General features: G+C 43.6%; 1 protein-coding gene across 15 annotated transcripts in view; it reads left to right on the top strand.

The window, feature by feature from the left end:
- The window catches only part of TBC1D1 (TBC1 domain family member 1), a 225,689-nt gene that overhangs the window by 75,890 nt on the left and 126,807 nt on the right, over nucleotides 1-22,992 (top strand). For 6 of the 15 annotated variants that reach the window (XR_015165489.1, XR_015165490.1, XR_015165488.1 and 3 more), the window contains exon 1: nucleotides 3,196-3,783. The exons of 6 other annotated variants lie outside the window; for them this stretch is intronic. Coding sequence is in view for 5 of the 9 variants with exons in the window: in XM_086406155.1 (XP_086262281.1) it covers nucleotides 3,211-3,783 (573 nt within the window). In the remaining 4 variants the exon portion in view is untranslated. Of the gene's footprint in view, nucleotides 1-2,954; nucleotides 3,143-3,195; nucleotides 3,784-22,992 lie in introns of those variants that run through there. 3 more of the 15 variants (XM_086406160.1, XM_086406154.1, XM_086406148.1) reach the window with 3 other exon arrangements.

Raw genomic sequence — 22,992 nt, 5'->3', positions numbered from 1 at the left:
TGGAGACCTCTCTTGAGTCTAAAATCATGTAAGGTTTCAGTTCAGTTCAGTTCAGTCACTCAGTCATGTCTGACTCTTTGCGACCCCATGAACTGCAGCATGCCAGGCCTCCCTGTCCATCACCAACTCCCAGAATCCACCCAAACCCATGTCCATTGAGTCAGTGATGCCATCCAACCATCTCATCCTCTGTCGTTCCCTTCTCCTTCTACCCTCAATCTTTCCCAGCATCAGGGTCTTTTCAGATGAGTCAGCTCTTCACATCAGGTGGCCAATGTAAGGTTTAGGCAAGTGCAAACCAGGAACTGCAGGAGACTCCATCCTGATGTGTGTGTACTTGGATCCAGGTTTAAACAGTGAAGCCTGGATATCTCTATTTCACCTGCCCACACTCGTTCCTTTCTATCATATTCAGGATTTAGTCTTAATTTTTTTTTTTTTTTGGCAAGAAGTTCAATTTTCTAAATTTAAGGTAATTTCTCTATTTTTGCCTTCCCGCCTCCTGCCATAGAAGCAGAAAGTTTATCTCAGTCGGTTGGAGGTAATTCAGGTTTCCTTAGTACATTTCAGGTTCCCCTCTGAGTACACTCAGGGTTCCCCTTGAGTTGCTTCTCAATCCTAGTCGTTTTCATAGAGCTCAGGCTGGGGATTGGAGTGATGATGCAGGGTGACATTTGTCATCCATCCAGCTTGTCCTGCTGGTCCTCAGCTGCTCATCCACTCCCAGCAAAATGATGTTGCTTCCCTTAGCTCACTAGGTGTCTCTCTGCTGAGCTAGTTCAGACCATCACAGAGATGAGGGACAGTTTTAGCTGGTCTCTCAACTGTTTGCAGTTACATTATTTTAAGGCCAATGTGTCTCATATTCTAGTGCATTTCAAACTTTATGTGCATCCTAGCCTCTTGGAGTCATGGTAAAATGAAGCTTGTGACTCTGTAGGATGGGATTAGGGCGGGGTCCAAGTATCTGCATTTCTAACAAATTGCCAGGTGATGCTGAGGCAGCTGATCCACAGACCACACTTTGAGTAGCAAGGCTGTAGGGACCATAAAGGCTCTCACTTAAATGGAGCTCTCAGGCTCTATCTCTTCTGCTTGCTTGGGGGAAGTAATGTGATAACACGGAAAGATTTAGTTAGATGGTTGCAAATGCACTCCCCCTTTCCACCTCTAGGGAACGTTACTGCTGAAATGAATGAAAGAATAGCACTTCCCTAACTCACCGACTCGATGGACATGAGTTTGAGTAAACCCCGGGAGTTGGTGATGGACAGGGAGGCCTGGCGTGCTGATTCATGGGTCACAAAGAGTTGGACACAACTGAGCGACTGAACTGAACTGAACTGAAGATATTCCAACGGTGAAGGCAATGGCACCCCACTCCAGTACTCTTGCCTGGAAAATCCCATGGGCGGAGGAGCCTGGTAGGCTGCAGTCCATGGGATCACTGAGTCGGACATGACTGAGCGACTTCACTTTCACTTTACACTTTCATGCATTGGAGAAGGAAATGGCAACCCACTCCAGTGTTCTTGCCTGGAGAATCCCAGGGACAGGGGAGCCTGGTGGGCTGCTGTCTATGGGGTCGCACAGAGTCAGACATGACTGAAGCGACTTAGCAGCAGCAGCAGCAAGATGTTCCAAAGGCTTCCCTGGTGGCTCAGTGGTAAAGAATCCACCTGCCAACACAGGAATAGATTCCTGTATTCCAATACAGGAATTCCTGCCAGATGCAGGAAACTCTGATTCCATTCCTGGGTTGGGAAGATCCCCTGGAGAAGGAAATGGCAACCCAGTCAAATATGCTTGCCTGGGAAATCCCATGGACAGAGGAGCCTGGTGGGCTACAGTCCATGGGGTCGCAAAAGAATTGTACACGACTTAGCGACTAAGCAACAAAGATGCTCTGAAGGCTCTTTTCAAGTAGCCAGGTAGGCTTTGTTAGAATGATGTCACTCTTGACATTCACCATGACTTTATCATTTATCTTGTTCCCATGCACCCCACCTGGGAGAAGAAAAAGAAGACACCCTTTCCTTTTGTGTGGTCTTCTTGGTATTTATGCCCTCATACCCTTGCCTTGAGTGTAGATTAGACTGAATGCTGCAGAAGTTTTGGGATGTCACTTCTGTGGTTTACAAAACCATTGACTTCCTTCTTGGACACCTGCTCTTTCTTAGATCCTGGGGGTGCACAAGCTGTCATTCTGTGAGCAGTTTTATGGGGAGAACCATATGCTGCAGCAAGAAACTGAGACCCTGAGCCCAAGAGCCTGCAACGAACTGAATCTTGGGAACAACTGTGTGTGAGCTTGTAAGTGGATGCTTCAGTTCCAGCTCGGTCTTGAGATGCCTACAGACCCAGCTACAGACCTGGAGCCAGAGGTGCCCAGCTAAGATGCTGCTGGATTTTTGACCCACAGAAACTGCTGTTCTCAGTTTCTAAGTTTTGGGGTAATTTGTCATGTAGCGATAAATAATGAATATACCCATCTAACTCAAGATAACAGGCATTTGGGAAACGCCATAAAAATGTCCCATGAAGACTGTTGTTTAGTCTCTACTTATGTTCAACTCTTTTGCCACCCCAGGGACTGTAGCCTGCCAGGCTCCTCTGTCCATGGGATTTCCCAGGCAAGAATACTGGAGTGGGTTGCCATTTCTTTCTCCATCTTCCTGACCCGGGGATGGAACCCCAGTCTCCTGCATTGGCAGGCAGATTCTTTACAACTGAGCCATGGGGAAGCCCCCCATGAAGATAGGGCACAATTAATATAAAAAAGGAAAGAATCAGAATTCTGGTTCTAGGGTGGCTACTTGGTCTGAGGCATTCAGTGAGTGGCTCCATATGACACATATATCTATATTTACACATTGTGACCTTTAGCCTTTTTTCTTTTTTTTTTTAATGTGCAACTCTTGGGTGTCTGAGTTTGAAACTCAGCTTAACCTTTGTAGCAATAAAGTGACTACACGGCTTATCATCTTGCCTTGGAGAGAAGAAAACTGGTGAAACCAACATTTCTCACGTTGCTGAAATCTCCAGGCTGGCAGGAACTGAAGGTTCTTTCTCCACCGTGCCTTTTCTAGTCTCAACAGCTGAGTTTTCTGACTACAAGAAAACCACCTTTGATTATATAAAGGTATTAGGAGTTAGGGAAACACTAGGCCTTTTGTTACTAGCAATCTGGAGCGTTTAGGAAGCAAAGCCATGGGGGTGGGGGTAACCCCTGGAAAGTTGGGCGGGTTTTGTGTCGGCTCCGGCTCTGGGGCTTTCATCAAACCTCTGGGAGAGGAATTCCTAGTTTTTTCAAAGTTGGGCCAAACGGACCCCGAAGGCCTAGAAAGCCGCGTCCCTAAGCCCTCAGGGTTTACGACCCCTCCCCCGATACCCGCGCAGCCGGGGGCGTCCCGGAGGAGGGCGACCCCCGCGGGTCCCAACTTCCCGCCGCGAGGCGAGCGTGGGGGTGGGCGGGGTGGGGGCGGGGTCGGCCGCGCTCCCTCCCCTCCGCTCCCCTCCCCCGCTCTCCCCACCCACTTCCCTTTCCTCGGCTGGGCAGCCCCGCGGGCGCGACCTCTCCGGGCAGTGACGAGCGGGGAGGAGTCCGCCGCCGCCACCGCCGCCACCACCGAGGGGGGGAGCCATGCCCCGGCCCCGCCGCGCTCCGAGCCCGCTCCTGGCTGCCCGCCGCCGCTCGGGCCGGCGGAGGGAGTGAGCGGGAGCTGCGGGCGACGAGCCGCCGCCCGGCCCGCGATGTCACCATTGTTCAGCTGGGTGGCCAAGGTAGGCGGCGTCGGGCCGGCGCCCGTTACGGTAGCGGACCGCCCGGGAGCTAGCGTCCCGGCGGGCGTGGCTCGGGGAACCTTGGTAACCGTGGGGCTGCCGGGCGTCCGGGCCGCTGGGGGTCTGCAGCTTGGTGGGGGTGGGATCGGACCGCGGCGAGGGGCGCCCCTTGCTCGGGGACCGCGTCCGGAGAGCGGCCAGCGCGGTCCGGGTCGCTCACCAGGTGGTTCTCATTCATTAGACTTTCTTCCCTGTGGGGAGAAAGAGCCAGGGGCCTCACGGCCAGTTCACAGGTGGGGAGAGTGAGGCTCGACACCGGGCGGGTGGGCTTCTGCGGCCCCCAGCGCGCCCCGGATTCCCCGCGAGGCGTGTCCAGGCGGCGGGACCTCGCGTGTCAGCCTCCCCTATACAGACAGGTTTGTGCTCGGTTGTCGGGACCGTGCACGGAGGATGCCCGGAGGCTGAACTCGGTGCGCTTAGAAGATGTCTGTCTTTTGTCTTTAACTCCCTGGTTTTCAAGGGCAGGTTTGCGGGGGGTCTGAATTTTAAATCTAAGTTTTTTATTTCTTTGAAGTTTTATTTTCAGAACATTGGCGCCTTCAGAATCACTAAGCGTTACAAGTCCAGGCCAATTCTGCTATTCCAAAAATGAAGGGATTGGAGTGGATTTCTAGAGTTCCCACCAGTTTGAGAAGGCAGTGATAGAATAATATCCTCCCAGAGTGCCAGGTGTTGTGTGCTTTGAACGATGCAACTCTTGAAGCCTCTACAGGCCGGCGGGATAATGGGGCACCTTTCTCGAGTCCAGCGGGCTCCTCTCTCTGCCAGCCCCTTCGCAGGGCTCGCTCTTGGTGTATGGCAAGTTGGTTGAGCAATTAAATTAAACTCACTGAGAGAACCCGTTAGCCGTTCTGTGACCCTTTACAAATAATAGGTGGTGGTACGTCTAGTTATGATGCAGTGCTTTTAGAGTGTTAAAAGTACATTTTTACAAATACCTTTATATGAGGCCGATAGGCTTTGCCTGTCATGTAAGTGATAATAAAATAGAGACGCAGGAACCAGATAACACTAGTTATTAGACAGGTACTATATCTTACTGTCTCCTCTTGCCCACCAGAATCTTCAGTTGCTGAAACACAGCTAGTAGTAAAAGTGAAGTGACTTTCAAACGTGTTTTGAGTCGTTGTGAAGCAGTTTTGTACTGAAGACAAATTAATAATGCCCAGATTTTCTGGCTTGAAGTGATAACTTGTTGGCTTTTCCAAATAATGCTGAAGTTTAAAAATGTCATATGATTTAAAAAGTAATTCAGGGTGTGTTGCCTGAGTATTCTGTTACTCATTCTAGGTTGAGGATTTGAATCTGCTTCTATATTGGGTTGGGCAAAAAAGTTCGTTTTTTGGTGACATCGCATGGAAAAACCCAAACAAACTTTTTGGCCAACCCAATATTACTATACTGTTATACTGTAAGGCCAAAAGGAGTAAGAAAAAAAAAAAAGACTTGTTTTATTTCAAAATCAAGAGGTAAATCTAAAAAAACCTTACTGCTAATACTGTTTTATAGTTTTATGTACTTTCCTAAAGCATACAATATAAGATGCTTTACACTATAGGAGTGTGGTGAACTTTGAAAACGGCAAACCAAAGCCTTATTAAAAAAAAAAAAAAATCAAGGATTTTGTAAGGATTGTCAGCTTTCCACAACTGGCAGTACTTTTGAAAAGTTCATGTAAAAAATGAACAGCATGTGACCAACTTGATCTAAGTTCTGAATCATGTTATTCCAAAATTGTTTAAACTACAGAACAATAGCAAACAACTATGAAATGTTTTTGGAGCAAAGTTATCAGTTGTCAGCATAATTTTAAGAAATGTTATTCTTTTGTATTTCATTTCTAGGTCTTGTGCTATTGTAAATTGCACCCTATAACTGATTTTTGTAGACTGTGTTATTCTGTGAGCACTTTTAGAATATGAAGTTACTGTTTGAAAGTTCATTTCTTCGGGTTATAATTATAAGAATGGCTTTCTATGGAACCTATTTGGTGTTCAGTTAAGAGACAAGTCATTAACACACTTTGCATTATAGACTAGGAAATGTTTTAAAAGTAGAAACGAGGCACAGATACGGTACAGAATGTGCCTACTCCCAAAGTGCATTTATGTTAGATTTTAGAATGACCCTTCAAGATCTCACAAATGCACGCAAGCACACACCTCACACAATCGCTTGCACATCTATTAAAAATTCCTAATTTGACTTTTGTAATTTGCAGCCCAACATCTGTTAGCGAAGAAGAAGGGGAATAGATGTCTGTTACTTGGGAGTAGATGTCTGTTACTTGATGCAGGTGGTGACCTGAACTTGAATTTGGTTTTCTTTGGTGATGCATTCATAGTGTGTGAATACTGAACATGTAGAGAGAGTCATTTTATCATGTAAGAATAAAGCCAAAATAGGGAAGAATTTTATTTCAAAGAGATTATCTGTTAAAAGAAAAATTAACATACCTTTTAAATATTAGACATGTCTTGGAGCATTAAGGCAGGTGTGCATTATATTGAAAATGGAGCCAGGTTTATGGAGGTGTGATTTCTTTATTTTATTGTATTTTTTTGAGGTATGATTTCTTGATTAGTCTTTCATCAGGGATACCAGAGTTTTTATGTAGATTACACCGTTAAATAAAAACAAATTTCTCAAGCTCTGTGATTTTTATATTAAATCCACAGACATCCCTGGCAGTTCTGAGTTATCTATTGAGTATTTCTATGCGTCTACTTCCCTGTTTGTGAAGACTAACAGCAAGAGAACTGCCAGATAATTTTCTGAACTTCCTTGGATCTCTACTGCCTATAAAAACAATGGCTAAGATTACTGCTAGTATCTCAAATTAGTGGATTTAAAATGTACATGTCAATTTGTCAGATAAAATAGAAAATGGGAGCTAAATATAGCCAAATTTGCTGTTTTCAAATCCAAGTCGAGTTTCATGTAGCTCATGCCTTGTATTAAGCTATTCTCCAATGCTTCTGTATATATTCAGCAGATACTTAGTGAGTGCCATCTGTGCACCAGGCACTCACTATTCATGCCCTGGAGGAGTTAGCTCATTTTGCACTAAAAGTTTATCTTTTAAAAAGTGTACACACTGATGCTTTGTAATATTTAAAAATATATTAGGAAAGGAGTCCTCTTGTAAATTCATACTCAATCACTAATATATATTTTATGTAAAACCAGGCTTTTTCTTATTTTGACCTTGCTTAGAACCTGGGTTTATAGCCATTATTCATTCAACAAGTTAACAAATGTATTCAACACGGATCTAGTTACTAAGCACCTACTATGTGCCAGGTGTTGATTGAGGACCTGAGATTGAGCAGTGAACAGGCACACCAGGCCCCTGTTTTCATGACTCAAATTCTAGACAGGAGAGACAGCAGTGAAGGAAGCAAATAAATAACTGTAATAATTGCAGATGGTGATGAGTGTTAGGAAGGAAAGTTAACAAGGTAGGTTTGGTGGGGAGTGCCTGGGGCTGAAGTGGCATTTCACCTGAGTGGTAATAGGTCCCTAAAGAAGTACCAGGAAGAGGGGCCAGCAGGGAACAAGGCCTGTAGGTGGGCCTGGTACAGCAGCAGGAGGAAGGCAGGTGATGCCTGAGAGAGCTGGGTCGTGAGTCAGGAAGGGCTGATGTGGGCCAGACTATAGAGGGTTCCAGGGTGCTGTGCAGGGGTTGCTTCTAAGTGCTGTGGGTGTGAAAGCTAGGAGTGATGTCTGCTTTGGGAAGCCAGGGGGACCGCTTAGGAGGCTGGTGTGGTTCAGGAGGTGGTAGTGATGCCTTGGATATGTAATTATTCTCTGTCTTCTGGAATGACTGTGACCCGGTGTCTGAGATTGGTGCAAATGACTGAGTAGCAAATTGCTTCTTCTGTATTGAATACAAGCACAATTTGTTCTTTGCTCAGCTGCTGCTAACCACAGCTTGCAGGCACAGTTGGGTCCTGGCATTCGGCTTATTTACTTACCTTTGAGGTTTCCTGCAGACTGGATCAGCCCACCTTGGGTGCCTCTGACCAGTTGGACTTGCTCTTCTGTTAACTGGTACACAGCAGCCTTCCTGTAAGGTGAGACTCTGACTATAGCTAGTATATAGGTGGCAGTATTGCTGTCTTGCTTAAAGTCAGCCTGATGTTGGTTTGTTGCTGAGATTATGTCCTAGGTTGAGATGGAAAATTTTAAAAGATGTATTACCATATTTTTTGGTCTGTAGATTTAAATTACTTTTAATTAGTGCATGTTTGAGTTTAATGAAGAGGGAAGAACTTGTCATAGCCAAACCACTCCTTGAATTTGAAAAATTTGCTGCCTCTGCTAAGCAGAACTGGTATGGCCCCCATCAAGCTCCTGTGGGGGTGTTTGAGCAGTGGTGGCTACAGCCTCTCTCTGTGCTTGGGGAGCTCTGGTTACTGAGAATGACAATAACTTGGGCACAGGTTGATTTTTCAACGAGAGAAGGGAGAAAAGCAGAGATAGAAACCCCATCTAATCCACAACGAAACACTGCCTGGAGCAGATCTCATAATGAGAAAGAAAGTAAATTATAGTTTGTTCTCCTAGATAGATTGCCTAATCCAATCTAGGCCTTAAATGTGCCTCTTCTCTGATCTTCCATTTCTGACCATCTGAGTCCTTTTGATGGTGACACCTTCTCTGAAGCATCTCTGATTACTCATTCATTCATTCATTGGATGAGCATACTGAACTGGATAGAAAATAACTACAGGAGCTCCTCTGGCAGGGGAGGGTAGACATCAGCCAGCTGTGCTGTGCCATGGGAGAGCAGGGAGGGGCTCCTGCCCCCTCCCGAAGGCGCCCAAGGGGGAGGTAGCCAGGAAGCTCAGGGGTGCAAAGTGGTTAGGGTAGCATGTTCAGAGGCGTGCAGGCACGTTGGAGGAGCCTCAGTGACAGGCTGTTTGTCAGACGGGCAGGAAATCTGCTATAGGGAGTAGCAGAGGGAGAGCTGAACAGATGTGCAGGGCCCAGGATGTGCGTGGCATACAGACCCCTTCAGAGGAGTTGGCATTTTACTTGCGATAGTGGGAACCATTAGAGACCAAAACTGATCAGTCCCCAGACTCTCGTAGCTGTGGGGTCTAGTCTGTGTATCTTGCATTGCAATTATTTAAGTATTTTATCTTCTTAGCTTGTACACTCTGTGAAAACAGAGGTGGTGTTGTCATGTATACCAGTGTGTACAAATCAGTTGGGCATCTTTTTGAAATGTATTAAATAGTTCTGCTTTAGCAGGTCTGGGATGGAACTCAAGATTCTGCATTTGCAACAAGCTTCTCACAGGTGATGATGCTGATACTGCCCATCTGGGGACCACATTTTGAGTAGGAAGGTTCTCAATTTAAATATTTCCTTTTATACCTACTATTAGACATAGGAGTTGCTCGTATTTTTTGAAACAAATGCTGTGACTTCAGAATAGTCACGTTATATGGGAGGACAGTAGTGGAAATAGTGTTCTATGAAATAAGACTTAAAAAAGCTCAGCAACTTTGAAATTGGGTGTCTGGAGAACAAGAGTGGAAGGAAAAATTTGCATTGCATATTCTTGCACCTTTTAAAAATTTTGAACATTTTACATATGAATTCTTCAGTTTATTATTTTTTTTCATTTTTGGCCGCACCCCACAGCTTGTAGAATCTTAGCTCCCTGACCAGGCATTGAACCCACACTGTCATCAGTAAGAGTGTGGCATCCTAACCTTTGGAACTCTGGGGAAATCCCTGTTCAGTTTATTAAATTAAAAAAATACTTTGATGACCTTTCCTCTTTTTCAGTATATTTAACTTCGCCCCAAATACCATTAGGATAATATAATGAACTAGGCATCAAATTGTTATTGAAAAGTAGATTCAAATCTCCTGCTTTGTTTTTTTGGATAGATTTATTTTTTGAGCAATTTTAAGTTCATGGCAATATTGAGGAGAAGATACAGTTCCCACACATGCAACAGCCTCCCCTGTTATCAGTATCCCTAATCAGTGTGGTACATTTGTCACAATTGATGAACTTGCATTGATATATCATTATCAACCAAAGTCCATAGTTTACACTGTGGTTCATTATTAGGGTTGTACATTCCATGCGTTTGGATAAGTGTGTAATCATATGTATCTGTAATATCACAATGAATAGTTTCACTGCCCTAAAAATTCTCTGTGCAATGCTTTTCATCCCTTCTTCCAGCCCCTGGCAACTGCCAATATTTATAGTTTTGCCTTTTCCAAAATGTTGTATAATTGAAATCCTAAAAGTATGCATTCTTTTCAGATTGGCTTCCTTCGCTTAGTAATGTACATGTAAGTTTCTTCAGTGTCTTTCATGGCTTGATCATTCATTTCTTAGTACTGAATAATATCTCATTGTCTGGATGTACCAGTTTATTCGTCTACAGAAGGACCTCTCAGTTGCTTCCAAGTTTTGGTGGTTATGAATAAGCTGCTATAAACATCTTTGTGTCAGTTTTTGTATGGACATACGCTTTCAGCTTTTTTTGGGTAAACATCAGGGAGAAGGAGTGTGGGATCATATGGTGAGAGTAAGTTTAGTTTTCTAAGAAGCTGCCAAACTGTTCTCCAGAGTGGCCATACCATTTTGCATTCCCACCAGCAGTGAGTGAGAGTTCCTTTTACTCCACATCCTTGTCAGTGTTTAGTATTGCCAGTGTTCCAGATTGTGGCCATTCAAATAGATGTATAATAATATCTCTTTGTTGCTTTAATTTGCATTTCCCTATTGATACATGATGTGGAACCCTTTCTTTCTTTTGATAACTTTTAAGGAGTAGAAATAATAGTCTTTTTAAATTTTATTTCATAATATACATTGGTATTCAGGAACATTTATAAAAGTTACAGAAAAGCAAAAAAATTTATTCGGTTCTATTTGTGTCTTTAGACTTAAGTACCTTTCTGTTATTATTTCTGTTACCTCTGTATTTGCTTTTGAAAGATTGATGAATTAGAAATCTACACTACTTTGTTAGATTTATAAGAAAAATGTGATTAAAAAAATTTCCTTCGTTATCGTGCACTTTGGTACTTCTGCAGAGTATTTTTTGTCTGTTACATGTTGCGATGGAATTAGACTCACAGGCCTTGTTCACTTTGAGCTGGACTGAGCCTTTTTCATCTGTAAAATTAATAATGTGTTTTGTATTTATCTGTATCTCTTTTTTATAGGTCTTATTTTAAAATGGAATGTCAAATTTTGCATAAGAAATTATGAAGACTGTAAATGTAAACTATTTAAAATGTGGTTGAGTTTGTAGTTCATGGTTTTTGTGAATGCGTGGTGGTAGGTGCCGTGGATCCAGAGGAGACAGGACACAGGCTTAGCCTTTGAGCAGCTTGCAGTTTAGCAGGAAGAGGACGCCTGTGAAGATAGTTGAATTTAGTGTGATAATACAGATATGCACAGGGAGTCAGGGAGACTTTAGAGGAGAGGATATTTGAACTAAGTCTTTAAAGAAACATGATTGAAAAAAGTTAGGATATACTCTTGGTAGTTTTCCATCATATTTTAGTATTTTTCAGGGCTGCTCTCTAACTCTGTTTGCTTTGCTTTTGAGACCAGTGATTTTTTTTTAACCTTAAGGAAGACAGGTCCTGTTAAGTAAATTACCCAGATACCAGGAGATGCAGAATTAAGAGTGACTCTCTTCTTTCATCCAGCATATCCGAGCGCGTGGACACACCTATTGATAACTGTGGTATGGTGGTCATGCTGGTTATACTGGAATGGAAAGCCATTTTCCCTTTTCTACATGAGGAAACTGAGACCCAGGGCTTCATTTGAACAAGGTGACTTTATTTGAACAAGATCACATATCTTGTTATGGTAGAACTTAAACTCAAGGTCCCGGATCCCTGGATTTTTTGCACGCTTTGTTAATGTCCTACTGATTTGTTTGTACTTTCTCTCTAAATTATTTTACTAAAATCAAAAGTATGCATGTCTATCAGTAGATTGTCATTGAGAATATTTTGGTTAGCTACCTGAGTGTACGCATGTGCATTTCAGAGTAGATCAAGGGGCCTGCAAGGAAATAGGCAAAGAAAAGAGGCATAAATTGAGTAGTCTGTTGAGGTGGATGGAGATTCTCTAATATATGAAAGAGTGTCATTGGCGTAGATGTTCAAGAGCCTGGGAGGCTTGACCAGTTCTGTGAACTTTGTACAGGAAGAAACCAGGTTCTGATTATTTGAAGAGAGTGGAAGTTGCCAAAGTCCAGTGAGGTGACATACCTCCCAGTCCTGGGCTCCCACTACCAAGAGGGTGTCCTGTGGAAGACGAGGCAGGTGTGTATGCTATAGCTCTTCTCCTCCAGTAAGAAAGAGCGAGTTTTCTCAGAGAAGCATCACTTACAGAGTAGATTTATAACATTAGTGCAGCCATAGGAAGGAAGAGATTATTACATTTCTGAGCAGTTAATATGTGCTAGCTATTATGTTGAGAGTAGTCAGCTTCCAGGGAATCCTGGAAGTAGTGGTATTATTCCTTCTTTCCTCCTTGTTGGGAAAAGTGTATGAAGAAACTGAATTCAGAGAAGTTAGGCAGCTTGTCATAGCTATTGAGATTACTGGAAAGTGCTCTTTATGTTAAGAATTATTCCAGAGCTTCCTACCGTAGTGGCATCTCCTCCAGCCAGCGACAGGACACCAGACAGGAAGCTGAAGGTGTGGCTTGGAGGCCCAGGTTTGCTGGTGTTGCTATTTAGTCTTGGCTCAATGCCATGGGAATGGTAACCTCTGCTCTGCTGCCAACCGTGCAGTTCTGCTTGGGTGTCACATGAGATGAGGTGAGTGAATGTACACTGTCGAGCACTCTTTAGAGTGGGCTGGTCCAGGCAGTGGGGTGGATGGAGTCATATGTTTCCATTGAATTTGACTCATACATCAGAGTTGTACTTCCCTGGGCCTTGACCTTTGGTCTCATAGGACATCATGTTGAATGATCTCAATGATTGTTCTCAGTTTGAAATATCTCTTGTTACTGCAAGTCAGGGCGGTCATCTTAGACTGTCTACCTCTGATAAGGAAGAGAGGGCCTCTGGACCCACTGGCCTGGATGGATCTCCTCTCCATCTGTTCCCAGTGGAGGTGCCACCTTGGACACATAAGTTCTCTTAAAGCATGAATGTGTTCATCTTCAAAATGGGGCTAAGAGCCATCTTCCAGGCTGTTGAGGATTTACCCACATAAGATACTTAGAACAACGTCTGGCTCAGATCAAGCACTTACTGAGTGTGAGGCATCACCATCATCTTCTTCATTGCATTTAGAGATGGAGATGACCTTCACAGTTGCTTATTAGTTCCGTTCCCTTTTCTGAAAGATGAAAACATTGGGTCCTCCAGAGATGAGGTGGTTTCCCTGAAGTGACAACTGAGATTAATGCAAGGTGTTCTGACTCAGACCAGAGCTCTTTGCATCACTGGGTACTCACCTTGGTATCAAGGGGTTTTTTTTTTTCCTGTTGTTTTATCACATTCTGCATGAATTAAACATAAGTCCTGATTCACTTGTGCAGAACAAGATCATAATGCTTTTTAGGTCACAAGTCATTTAGCTCCAATAAGGGAATAACAGGACAGAGAAAATTAGACTGGCCTCTGCCACCAGCCATCTCTGTGACCTGACCCAGCGGGACAATTGTGCCTTGACTTCCCCTTCCCTAAAAAAGAGGTAGGGAGCAGCTGTGCCACCCTTTCTGAAGTCCTTTTCTTGTCTCAAAATACTGTGAAGAATTCCTTCATTGCCAGTGCTGTTTCAAGTTCAGAAAATAGTGTGACCCCCAAAGATGTCGATTCTCCAATTTTGGAAAAACTTTAAAAATGGGAAGGAAGTTTATTTGTTTAGCAGAGTTCATAATTGTAGGCAGATAAGAATCAGCCAAATGGTATTTTGCGGAAGTTCTTTTCACAGGGTGGACCCAGAGGAAATCAGTCATTAGGTGAAAATAAATCCTAAGATCTTTGAGACAATTTGCTTAGGGACATTTTGCACAGGTCTATTATGGTCTCTATTGTGTCAGGTTTTTTGCTTTCTTACACATGTAAGTTTCCAGATTTGAAATATTAGAGCTTTGATTGTATAATGTGACTTCAGAAGTGCAAACCAAAAACTTGCTTATGAGTAATGAGTTCGTGGCTCTTTGTGTTTTGATTATTACTAAATGGATTGTGTAATGAACATGAAGTTTGCTAGTGCTTTTGGTATGGTCAGAACCCTTTTATAGTTCTAAAAATAGCCGTAGTACTGTTCCTGCATTTGAAGAGGAATGAAGGGAGTACATGAGAATGTCAAGTACGCTGGAGTCTCAGTGACGGTGTATCACGCAGTTTTAGTGTAACTGAAAGAGCATCGTTCCAGGGTGTGATTTTACCCATTCTATAGTGCTTAGACTACTTGAGATGTAATCTCTGGGTTTTTTGCCCCAGAGCAAGAGGTCACTGTGCTAGACAACCAAAGCATACAACTCTGTATTAATTATTTTGCAATTACCACACTATTCGGGGAGTCCTGTGGTATTTCCAGACATTCTTGGCCAAGAAATCCAGCTTTTTTTTCAAGTTCAGTGTCAGTCAGCACACACTGGCGGTGTGTCTTCTCTGAACCTGGCACTTGGGACACAGATGCCAGGATGAGAAAGATGTAATTCCTGGCTCTCAGAGGGGAGGGCAGGTAGGTGTGTGCAGTGGTCTGTGCACAGAAGTCTCACAATCAAGTGGGCTGGGGCTGGGGCTCTCAACACATCAGTAGCCTTCTGGTCCATGGAGGTCATAATTTTCAAAATGCAGTAAATCCTACTTGACAGTCTCACTGTTGACTTTAATCAGCAGGCATAGTCGGAACCGGTCGTACACATCTTAAATATTGTCCCTCCCGACAGGAGCCAGAGATGTGGTTTGGATGTAGGTGTTATGAAAGCCTGCAGTGTCCTGGAGCCCCTCTTTCAGCAGGTTTTCAGGGCTCTGTAGATCTAACAATTTTTTTGGTTTTAACCCTGATTGAATAAACAGAGGCTGTAGAGTACAACTGGCTCCTCTCTGTAGGGGCAAGGTGAATCTGCTCTCAGGTCCTTGGGGCAGACCCCAGGCTGGGCACCAGAGCTTTCACATCCACATAGTCTGAGTGGTTAAACTGGAAAGTGCAGCGGGGCTTGTGAGTCTTTTAAGGGAAATCCCCAAGTTACTGGAAATGTGGGCACTGTGCTTTTTTTTTTTTTTTTTTTAATTTGGTGGGCTTAGAAGTTTAGTCTAATTAAGACATTTCAAGCCGAGGTATTTATTTCATTTTTTTTAAAAAAGCAAATCATGGGGACCTGGTGTGGTCTAGGGAAAAAGCCCTAAAGGGAGAGAGGTCAGCTCTGTCTAGCCCAGCCTGTGACCTGATGCCTGTCATTCCAGGCCCCTGGGGCTTCGTTTCCTGAGAAAATGAACAGATGAAATGAGTGGTCTGAGAGTCGCATCCAGGGGTGAGAGGGAGTGCTTGGATGGAAGAAGCAGCTCGAGTGAGCAAAGGCATGTAGGCGGACTTCCAAATGAGCAAAGGCCAGGGACGTGTGTGAGTGGAGCTGTGACCCTCCCTGCCCACCAAGCTTGGCCTGTTGGAGCGTTCATGCCCCGGTGTGGAGGCTCTGCGGGTCAGGCTGGGGGGGGTCAGTGTTACGGTAGACATTGGAGAGAAGCCCTGGACAGTTGGTTGAGTGAAAGAGGAGGCTGCCAGTGGAGAGTGTGGGAGAGGAGTACTGCTAGAAGCCAGAGGCGGGGCTGGGGGAAGGATGAGGGTCTTGCTGTGATCTGAGTGAAGTATAGGCGTAGACCAGTGCTTGAGGGTTTTTTAGCCAAAACTAGGTTTTGGCACCTAGTGAGAGAGACTGTATCCTGATGGCTTACTGAAAAATGGAGAAAGAGAGAAGAGTAGAGGGCACTTAGCAGGTTTTCACACCAATTGCCTGGAAAGCAGTTGGGAAACAAGGAAATGAGAGAGACCTGTTTTAGGGCAAAGAGAATGAGCTTGATTTGGATGTTTTAAGGTCAGCGTGCCCAAAGTCTGGGCGATTCTCAGAGAGGTGATTAGAAATTTAAGTCAAGAGGCAGCCGGCTGGGGGAGGGGGTGTCGGCGCACCGCGGAGTGCTGCGCTCGGAGAGCCTGGCACCCGGGGCAGCCGCCTCCCCCTCCCCCTGCCGGGACCGCTAGAAACCCCTTCTCTTCCGTCCTCCCGGTCTGGGGCCGAGGAGGGCTTAAAAAAAAAAAAAAAGAAATTTAAGTCAAACTTGTTTCACCAAAAAAAAAAAAAAAAGTTGAGTCAAGTTTAGGAAAGAGTTCAGGGTTATGCTAAAGTATCTTTGTTCACCTTGGGGGAGTGGGTGAGGTTCCTGGAGAGAGAGTAGAGAGAAAAGCAGAACATAATAGTTTTCTCTGAGATGCCTGAAATGGAGGTGTCTTTTACTGTTCCAGTCTTTAGACTGTACTAGTCTAAAGGAGGGGATTACATCAACAAAATTTCTTCACCTTTTCCCTCCCTGTGGGGCTTGTTTTTCTCCTCTTTGTAAATCAAGATGAAATCCCACATTTGAAAATGTCTTTTGGATTCAGAGACTGTAGTTCCTGCTTGGTAGGTGGAATGATTGTTCCTTTATCATGGGATCAGTCTGTGGTAGGTCAGGCTGGGAAGCTTCTCACATATTAGCTGTCCCCTTGGCACGAGAGAAACAACAAAGCCTCGAACACATTCCTAGCAGCAGCTCTTGGCTGGCACATCTACGCCTTTATCTCTTGTCAGCCTTGGTTTCAGTGTTGGTTCTCTAGGAATGTTCCTGATTGTAAAATATCTGGGCTAGTGAAGTTTCAGTCAGTAGAGGAACCTGGTGGGGTGCAGGCGGGGAGGAGGAACTACTCTGTCCAATTCTAGCCGGGGGAAGTGCTGCTTTGGGGGCGCCTGGAGTAGGTGGTCCTGGTGCCTGTCTGTAAGGGGGCCCTAGGCTCTGAACCCTGAAGCTGTGCTCCCATCCCTTCCAGGAGGCTCAGCATCCCAAGATGCCCCCACCCTTCTACACTTGAGCAGAGCTCTCTCTCACTGTGTCTCACCTTGAAGCCCATGTTTTTCCCTTCGACCTACTTGCTAAGGCAGTGGCATGTATTCTGTTTTTCTGCCTGAGCTATAAGCTCATGGCTTGGTCCCCCAGGCTCTATTCATGGATTTGCAGGCACCTTGCCATTCTTACTGCCTCTGCTTTTAAGGTCTTCTGAAACTGAAACTTGCTGTGTGGCCTGATGAGCGGGGTGGATGGTGGGGCCATGGCCTCTTTAATGTCAGGATAACATTTCTCCTATTGTCATGAGTTTTTTGTTCTTTTTTCCTTCTTCTGGTATCCAGGCTGTTCTGTTGGCTTATCCTGGGCTTACAGTCAACTGAAATCTTTAAATCTTTTTCACATGAACTTTCGGCATGCTGTATCTACCCCGTGGGTACCTACCCAGTTGAGGGTTTTTTTCAACTTATGTAAATGTTTTATACATAGCACCACATTCCTGATATTGGGATTTTAAAAATATATATTTTTTCATTTGATTAGCCAATTTGTTTGTATAGTAGGATTTTGGAACTAGAAGTGATTTAAAGAGAACTGCAGTTTATTCCCTTCAATGTGACACATGAGTAGCTGGTCTTGAGGAAACTGCCAGTGGAGGGATGGTTGGTTTCTTGGACAAGATCAGATTTTCTTTCTCACAAACCAGAAGGGTTAGTGGGTTAGGAAGGAGGAGAAACGTTAGCTGAGGGCTGGGGCTGGTTAGGAATTGACACTTGAAGAACTTCATTCTACCTGCAGCTTTGCACGGTTCATATTTGTCTTGTGTACATGTTTGGGATTGATTTCCTTCATCTCTAAATTGAGGAAGAAAGTATTTGCCACTTAATTCTGCTTCAAAAAAAATTTTTTTAAATATGAGTATAGTTGATTTACAATCTGTTAGTTTCAGGTGTCCTACAAAGTGAATCAGTTATGCATACACATATATCCACTCTCATTAAGATTCTTTTCCCATGCAGGCCACTACAGAGTGTTGAGTAGAGTTCCCTGTGTTGTTCAGTTGCTCAGTCTTGTCCGACTTGTTGCAATGCCATGCATGGACTGTAGCACTCCAGGCTCCTCTGTCCTCCAGTATCTCCCGGAGTTTGCTCAAATTCATGTTTATTGAGCCGGTGATGGGGTGATGGTATCTAACTGTCTCATCCTCTGCCACCTCTTTCTCCTTTTGCATTCAAACTTTCCCAGCTTTAGGATATTTTCCAGTGAGTCCGCTCTTTTCCAGTGGCCAAAAACTGTTGCTGGAGCTTCAGTATCAGTCCTTCCAATGAAATTCAGGGTTGATTTCCTTTAGGATTGACTGGTTTGATCTCCTTGCTGTCCAGGGAACTTTCAAAAGTCTTCTTTAGCACCACAGTTCCAAAGCATCAGTTCTTCAGTGCTCAGCCTTTTCTATGGTCCAGCTCTCACATTCATATATCACTACTGGAAAAACCATACCTTTGACTAACAGTAGGTCCTTATTAGTTTAGTATCTATTTTATGTATAATAGTGTATATATGTCAATTCCAGTCTTTCAGTGTTACCTCTTTTACTCTACCTTTGAGCTATCCTGTGCCAGGATACAGTCTGAGTTTTTAAAACATTTACTGAAGTTGTCTAACATAACTTCTGAGAAAAATCAAGGACCAGCTAATAGTATTGTTATTGTTACACTTGGTAAATATAAAATATGTTAGATGAGAAATATATAATAAGGTCAGTTCTAACTAATATCCTTTATTGGCCAAAGTTCTAATGTGTCTATTGATCAAGGTTAAAGAAAAGGGATGGCCCCTTGGTGAGTATAGTCAATTTCAAGAAAAGGACTGAGATGATATGCGAGAAAAGTCCTGTTTCTACCACTCACCTGAATGAAGTTCAAAATTCTTGAATATACTTGATAGATTTTGTTCAAGAATGCCGTTAATGCTGTGAGAGCTAATGTGGTACAGAATTTAAGAACTATAAATAATATGACTTATAATTAATATTTATAAGTCATACCAGAACCCCTTCTGGCAGTTGAGTCTGGCAATCATGCATTACTAAGTTTAAATTTCTGACATGCTCCTGGAGACTACCATGGGTCTCACAGATGCCGGTGACAGGCCTATGGTTGGGCCGCCAGCTATGCGTGTTGTGTGCATGTTGCACACTGCACAAGCGCATCCAGCCCACAGGGCAGGCAGAGCCTGAGGTCCAGCCCACACTTGTGTGTACCAAAGTCTGCCGTCTGTAGCTTTTTGTCTCTGAGGTAGGCGGTAGACAGGGGTTTTTGGCTTTCAGTAAGTTGAACAAAAGCGCTATGCAGAGGATAGCCCTATGCTATAAATTATTTTGTGTTTAAAGAAATTAATATTGATGTTGTCGAGGTGGTTCCATACTGAATCCACAAGTGTTATAATTTGAATTACATTGATTTTACTGCAAGTCCTCCGAAGTAGCACAGCTATCTGGTTAAGAGGGCTAATGGTTTATCTAAACCCAAATTTGAACTGTCAGTGTCATTTAACAGGCCAGTTCTTACTATTATTATAGTTTTTATCTTAAATAATTGCCTATACATATAAAAAGGCAGTCTTTTGAATATTGTTTGTTTTTAGTTCCTATGGATGTGGAAGTTTAGTTTTTAGATTGTATCTCATGACTTAAGTTTTGTTCTGTGGTGAAACATTTGGGGGCACTTTAGAAATGTATGCCAAAATTGTACATTGAAAATAACTATCACATATTTAAAATGAAGAGGTTTTTTTTCCTCCAAAGAATTTTGTCCCTGGAAGCCTTTATCTAATGCAATTAGACAGTAACCTTTAAACTTTCTTAAAGTTTGAGAAAAATGTACTCTTTTAAAAATTAACCTTTTTTTGAAGTTGCAAAAGCAATGTACGTAAATATATAACAATAACATGTGATAAGCAAAAATAACAAACCACCTTAATTCTGCTACCCAGAGATAACCATGGGCAGTTCCTTCCAGATCTTTTTTGGTGATAAGCATTGTTTAAAATTGCATCTCTTTTGCTGAAAATAAGTAGAAGAAATAATAGCTCTTCACAAAAATCTGTCAGAATTTCGGCCCAGAATGCCAGAATGGACTGGGTGAATGAGGAGGCAACTTGTTCTCTGGGGTGCAGCACATGCTACCTGCACAATTTCTACCTTTCCTTCAGAAATAAAGTCTCTTTGAAAAGAGATGTCGTATGACTAAATAGTGAATTGTAATTTCTTTTCAAATGTCTGGGGTTTTTTTTTTGTTTGTTTTTGTGGGTGGTTCTACCACCTGCCAGTCAACTCCCACACCCAGTGAATTACTGATACTCCCCTTTTTACCTTCCCTGCTGCTGCTGCTGCTAAGTCTCTTCTGTCGTCTCCGACTCTGTGCGACCCCATAGACGGCAGCCCACCAGGCTCCCCCGTCCCTGGGATTCTCCAGGCAAGAACACTGGATTGGGTTGCCATTTCCTTCTCCAGTGCATCAAAGTGAAAAGTGAAAGTGAAGTTGCTCAGTTGTGTCCGACTCCTAGCAACCCCATGGACTGCAGCCTACCAGACTCCTCCGTCCATGGGATTTTCCAGGCAAGAGTACTGGAGTGGGGTGCTATTACCTTCCCTAGCGTGCTTTATTTTACCTCATTTTTTTCTCTCCATTTGTATTGCCTCTGCCCTAGCTGACGTTTCTTCCTGCTCAGAGGCTACATTTTCAATGGGCTCATTTACTCAGTCTGATGTGAGGAACAGAGCCAGGCCCTGGGGTGACAAGGCCCTCGCCTTTGGGACTGAGCCTCTGCGTGGGGGTGAGGGCAGGTAACGAAGGCATTTCCACTTCAACATCCTTTTGCACACCATCCTCCTCCTGTTACTTTGTCTGTCAAACCCGCTCTGTCCACAGCAGCCCCATGATCTGTTGGAAACTGCTGGCCCAGCCTCACCTGTTCGTTCTCCAGGTGTGAGCTGGGCGGGAGAGCTCCCTCTGTGGCTCTCCCCACCAGCCTCGATTCCTTGGAGGCGCCTCTCCTCTGGTCCTCCCCTCCCCTCCCAGGGAGCTGAGGTCAGTGCAACTCCTGTGGCCTCCAGCTCCTGGTTTCCTAAAAAGTACTGCATTTCTGGCCCCACTTAGACGGTCACATTCATTGACAGCCCCAGTGCCCAGCACTTATCCAGAAGAGTCTGTGCTTCTGTGAAATGGAAATAGTGGGGTTTTCCTCAGAGGGTTGGTGTGAAGATTCAGTGAGAGAATCTGTGTGAAGCACAGTGGGCTTCCATAAGTACAGTATTAAACTACTCGATCCAGTGAAGGTCTCAGAAGTTCAGCTTTTCCCTCGATAGTGTTTGTGTGATTATATGAAATGTTGGTGTCACACTTTCTTTACCAGATAATAGGTAAGATTTGAAAACAGTCATTTTGTTATTTGTCTTTCATTTTAACCTATACAGTTTTCTTTCCTGACATTGGTGTATTTTCAAGTAAATATATTTAAATTGGGGGATTCCCAGGGGACTCAGTGGTAAAGAACTTGCCTGCCAGTACAGGAAATGCAAGAGACATGGGTTCAATCTCTGGGTTGGGAAGATCCCCTGGAAGAGGTAATGGCAGCTCACTCCAGTATTCCTGCCTGGAGAATCCCATGGACAGAGGAGCGTGGTGGACTACAGTCCTTAGGGTCACAAATAGTTGGACATGACTGAGTGACTGAATACACACATATTTAAATTTAGGTTTATTAGGTTACATTATATACTTTATACTTTAAGGTGGAGAAACAGAAAAAAGCTATTCATTTGTCTCTTTAAAGTCTTTGTGTTTAGTAAACACTGATATGGGCCTGCAGGGCCCACAGAAATGAACCAAACAACACCCTGTTCCCAGCCCGAAGTGTTAGGGCTGTGACCTGTATACCAGGGGGCCAGGCCCGTGGGAATGGAGGTGATTGGACTGGGCCTGGAAGAATCAGCAGATGCTAGTAGAGAGTTGATGGAAGAACATTCTAGAGTAAAGCCTCCCCTGCTTGCTTGCAGTGTCAAATGTGAGCTGCAATCTAAATGACAGTTTCTTGAAATAAGGATTTAAAGGTATTTGTCATATTTTTCTACTCTCCCATTGGCAGGGATAACTTGAAGCTGACGTAAAAAATTATTTTCATCTGTTTGTATATTAGACCAAATTGTCATAATCAAGGACTAGCTAGGCAATGTATCACATCAAACTAAAATTGAGTCTTTGTAACATTTGAAAAGAGTTCTAATGTTTTTATATTGATGAAGTATTTGCATTATGTAGAAATTAATTCCATAACTCTAATGGACACTTGGAGTTTTAACCCATTTAGATTTTGCTTCCCTTCTTGACTGCATCGTAACATTGTAATTTCCCTTTGTAGACTTGGATGGTTATGGCTTCTGGTGTAGCTTTCCCATTTACAGCTAGACTTACGTTTGCACTGGAATGGTGCAGCGGCTTTGTTTTATTATTTATATATACAATATATTCACACCATGGTCCCGAGAGAGATGGCTGGTGGTGATCTTATGTTTAACTGTAGCTGGTCCTATCCCCCACCCCGCCTGCTTCGTTTAGTCCAAGGATCCTTATCCTGAAATCGAAGGATGGAAGTTGGGGGTCGGGGGAGGTTCATGAGCTTGGACAAAAGAAAAATTCACCTTTGTTTCCACTAATCTCTAACTGCAGTTTAACATCTTCAGTTATGAGTTCTCACCCTCCCGCCTCCCATTAGCACTGGCAACTCCTATGACAATAACACCAACAAAATCAGTTATTTTCATATTGTATTATAGTTGTTACACATTTTTCAAAAATACCAAATATGCTCATCATTACTTTGAGTTTCAGTAGTTACACGATTTGCCACTGGACCTAGTTAAGCATGGTGAGAAGCACATAATGCTATGTCATAATTATTTGGATAATTCCCTTTTGGTGTAATTCTTTTGTATTGTCTTGTGTTCTGTTTTATGGCATTTAAAAATCTTACTCTGAGAAGGGTCTGTAGGATTTTGTCAGAGGGAGTCTGTGACACTGGGAGTCTA

This window comes from Bos grunniens, chromosome 6, assembly GCF_055505025.1.
Source record: "Bos grunniens cultivar Pamir isolate PY7600 chromosome 6, Bosgru_T2T1.0, whole genome shotgun sequence".
In the NCBI taxonomy this organism is placed as follows: domain Eukaryota; kingdom Metazoa; phylum Chordata; class Mammalia; order Artiodactyla; family Bovidae; genus Bos; species Bos grunniens.
Note: the sequence above shows the minus strand (reverse complement) of the source record. Positions and strands in the feature narration are given on the sequence as shown.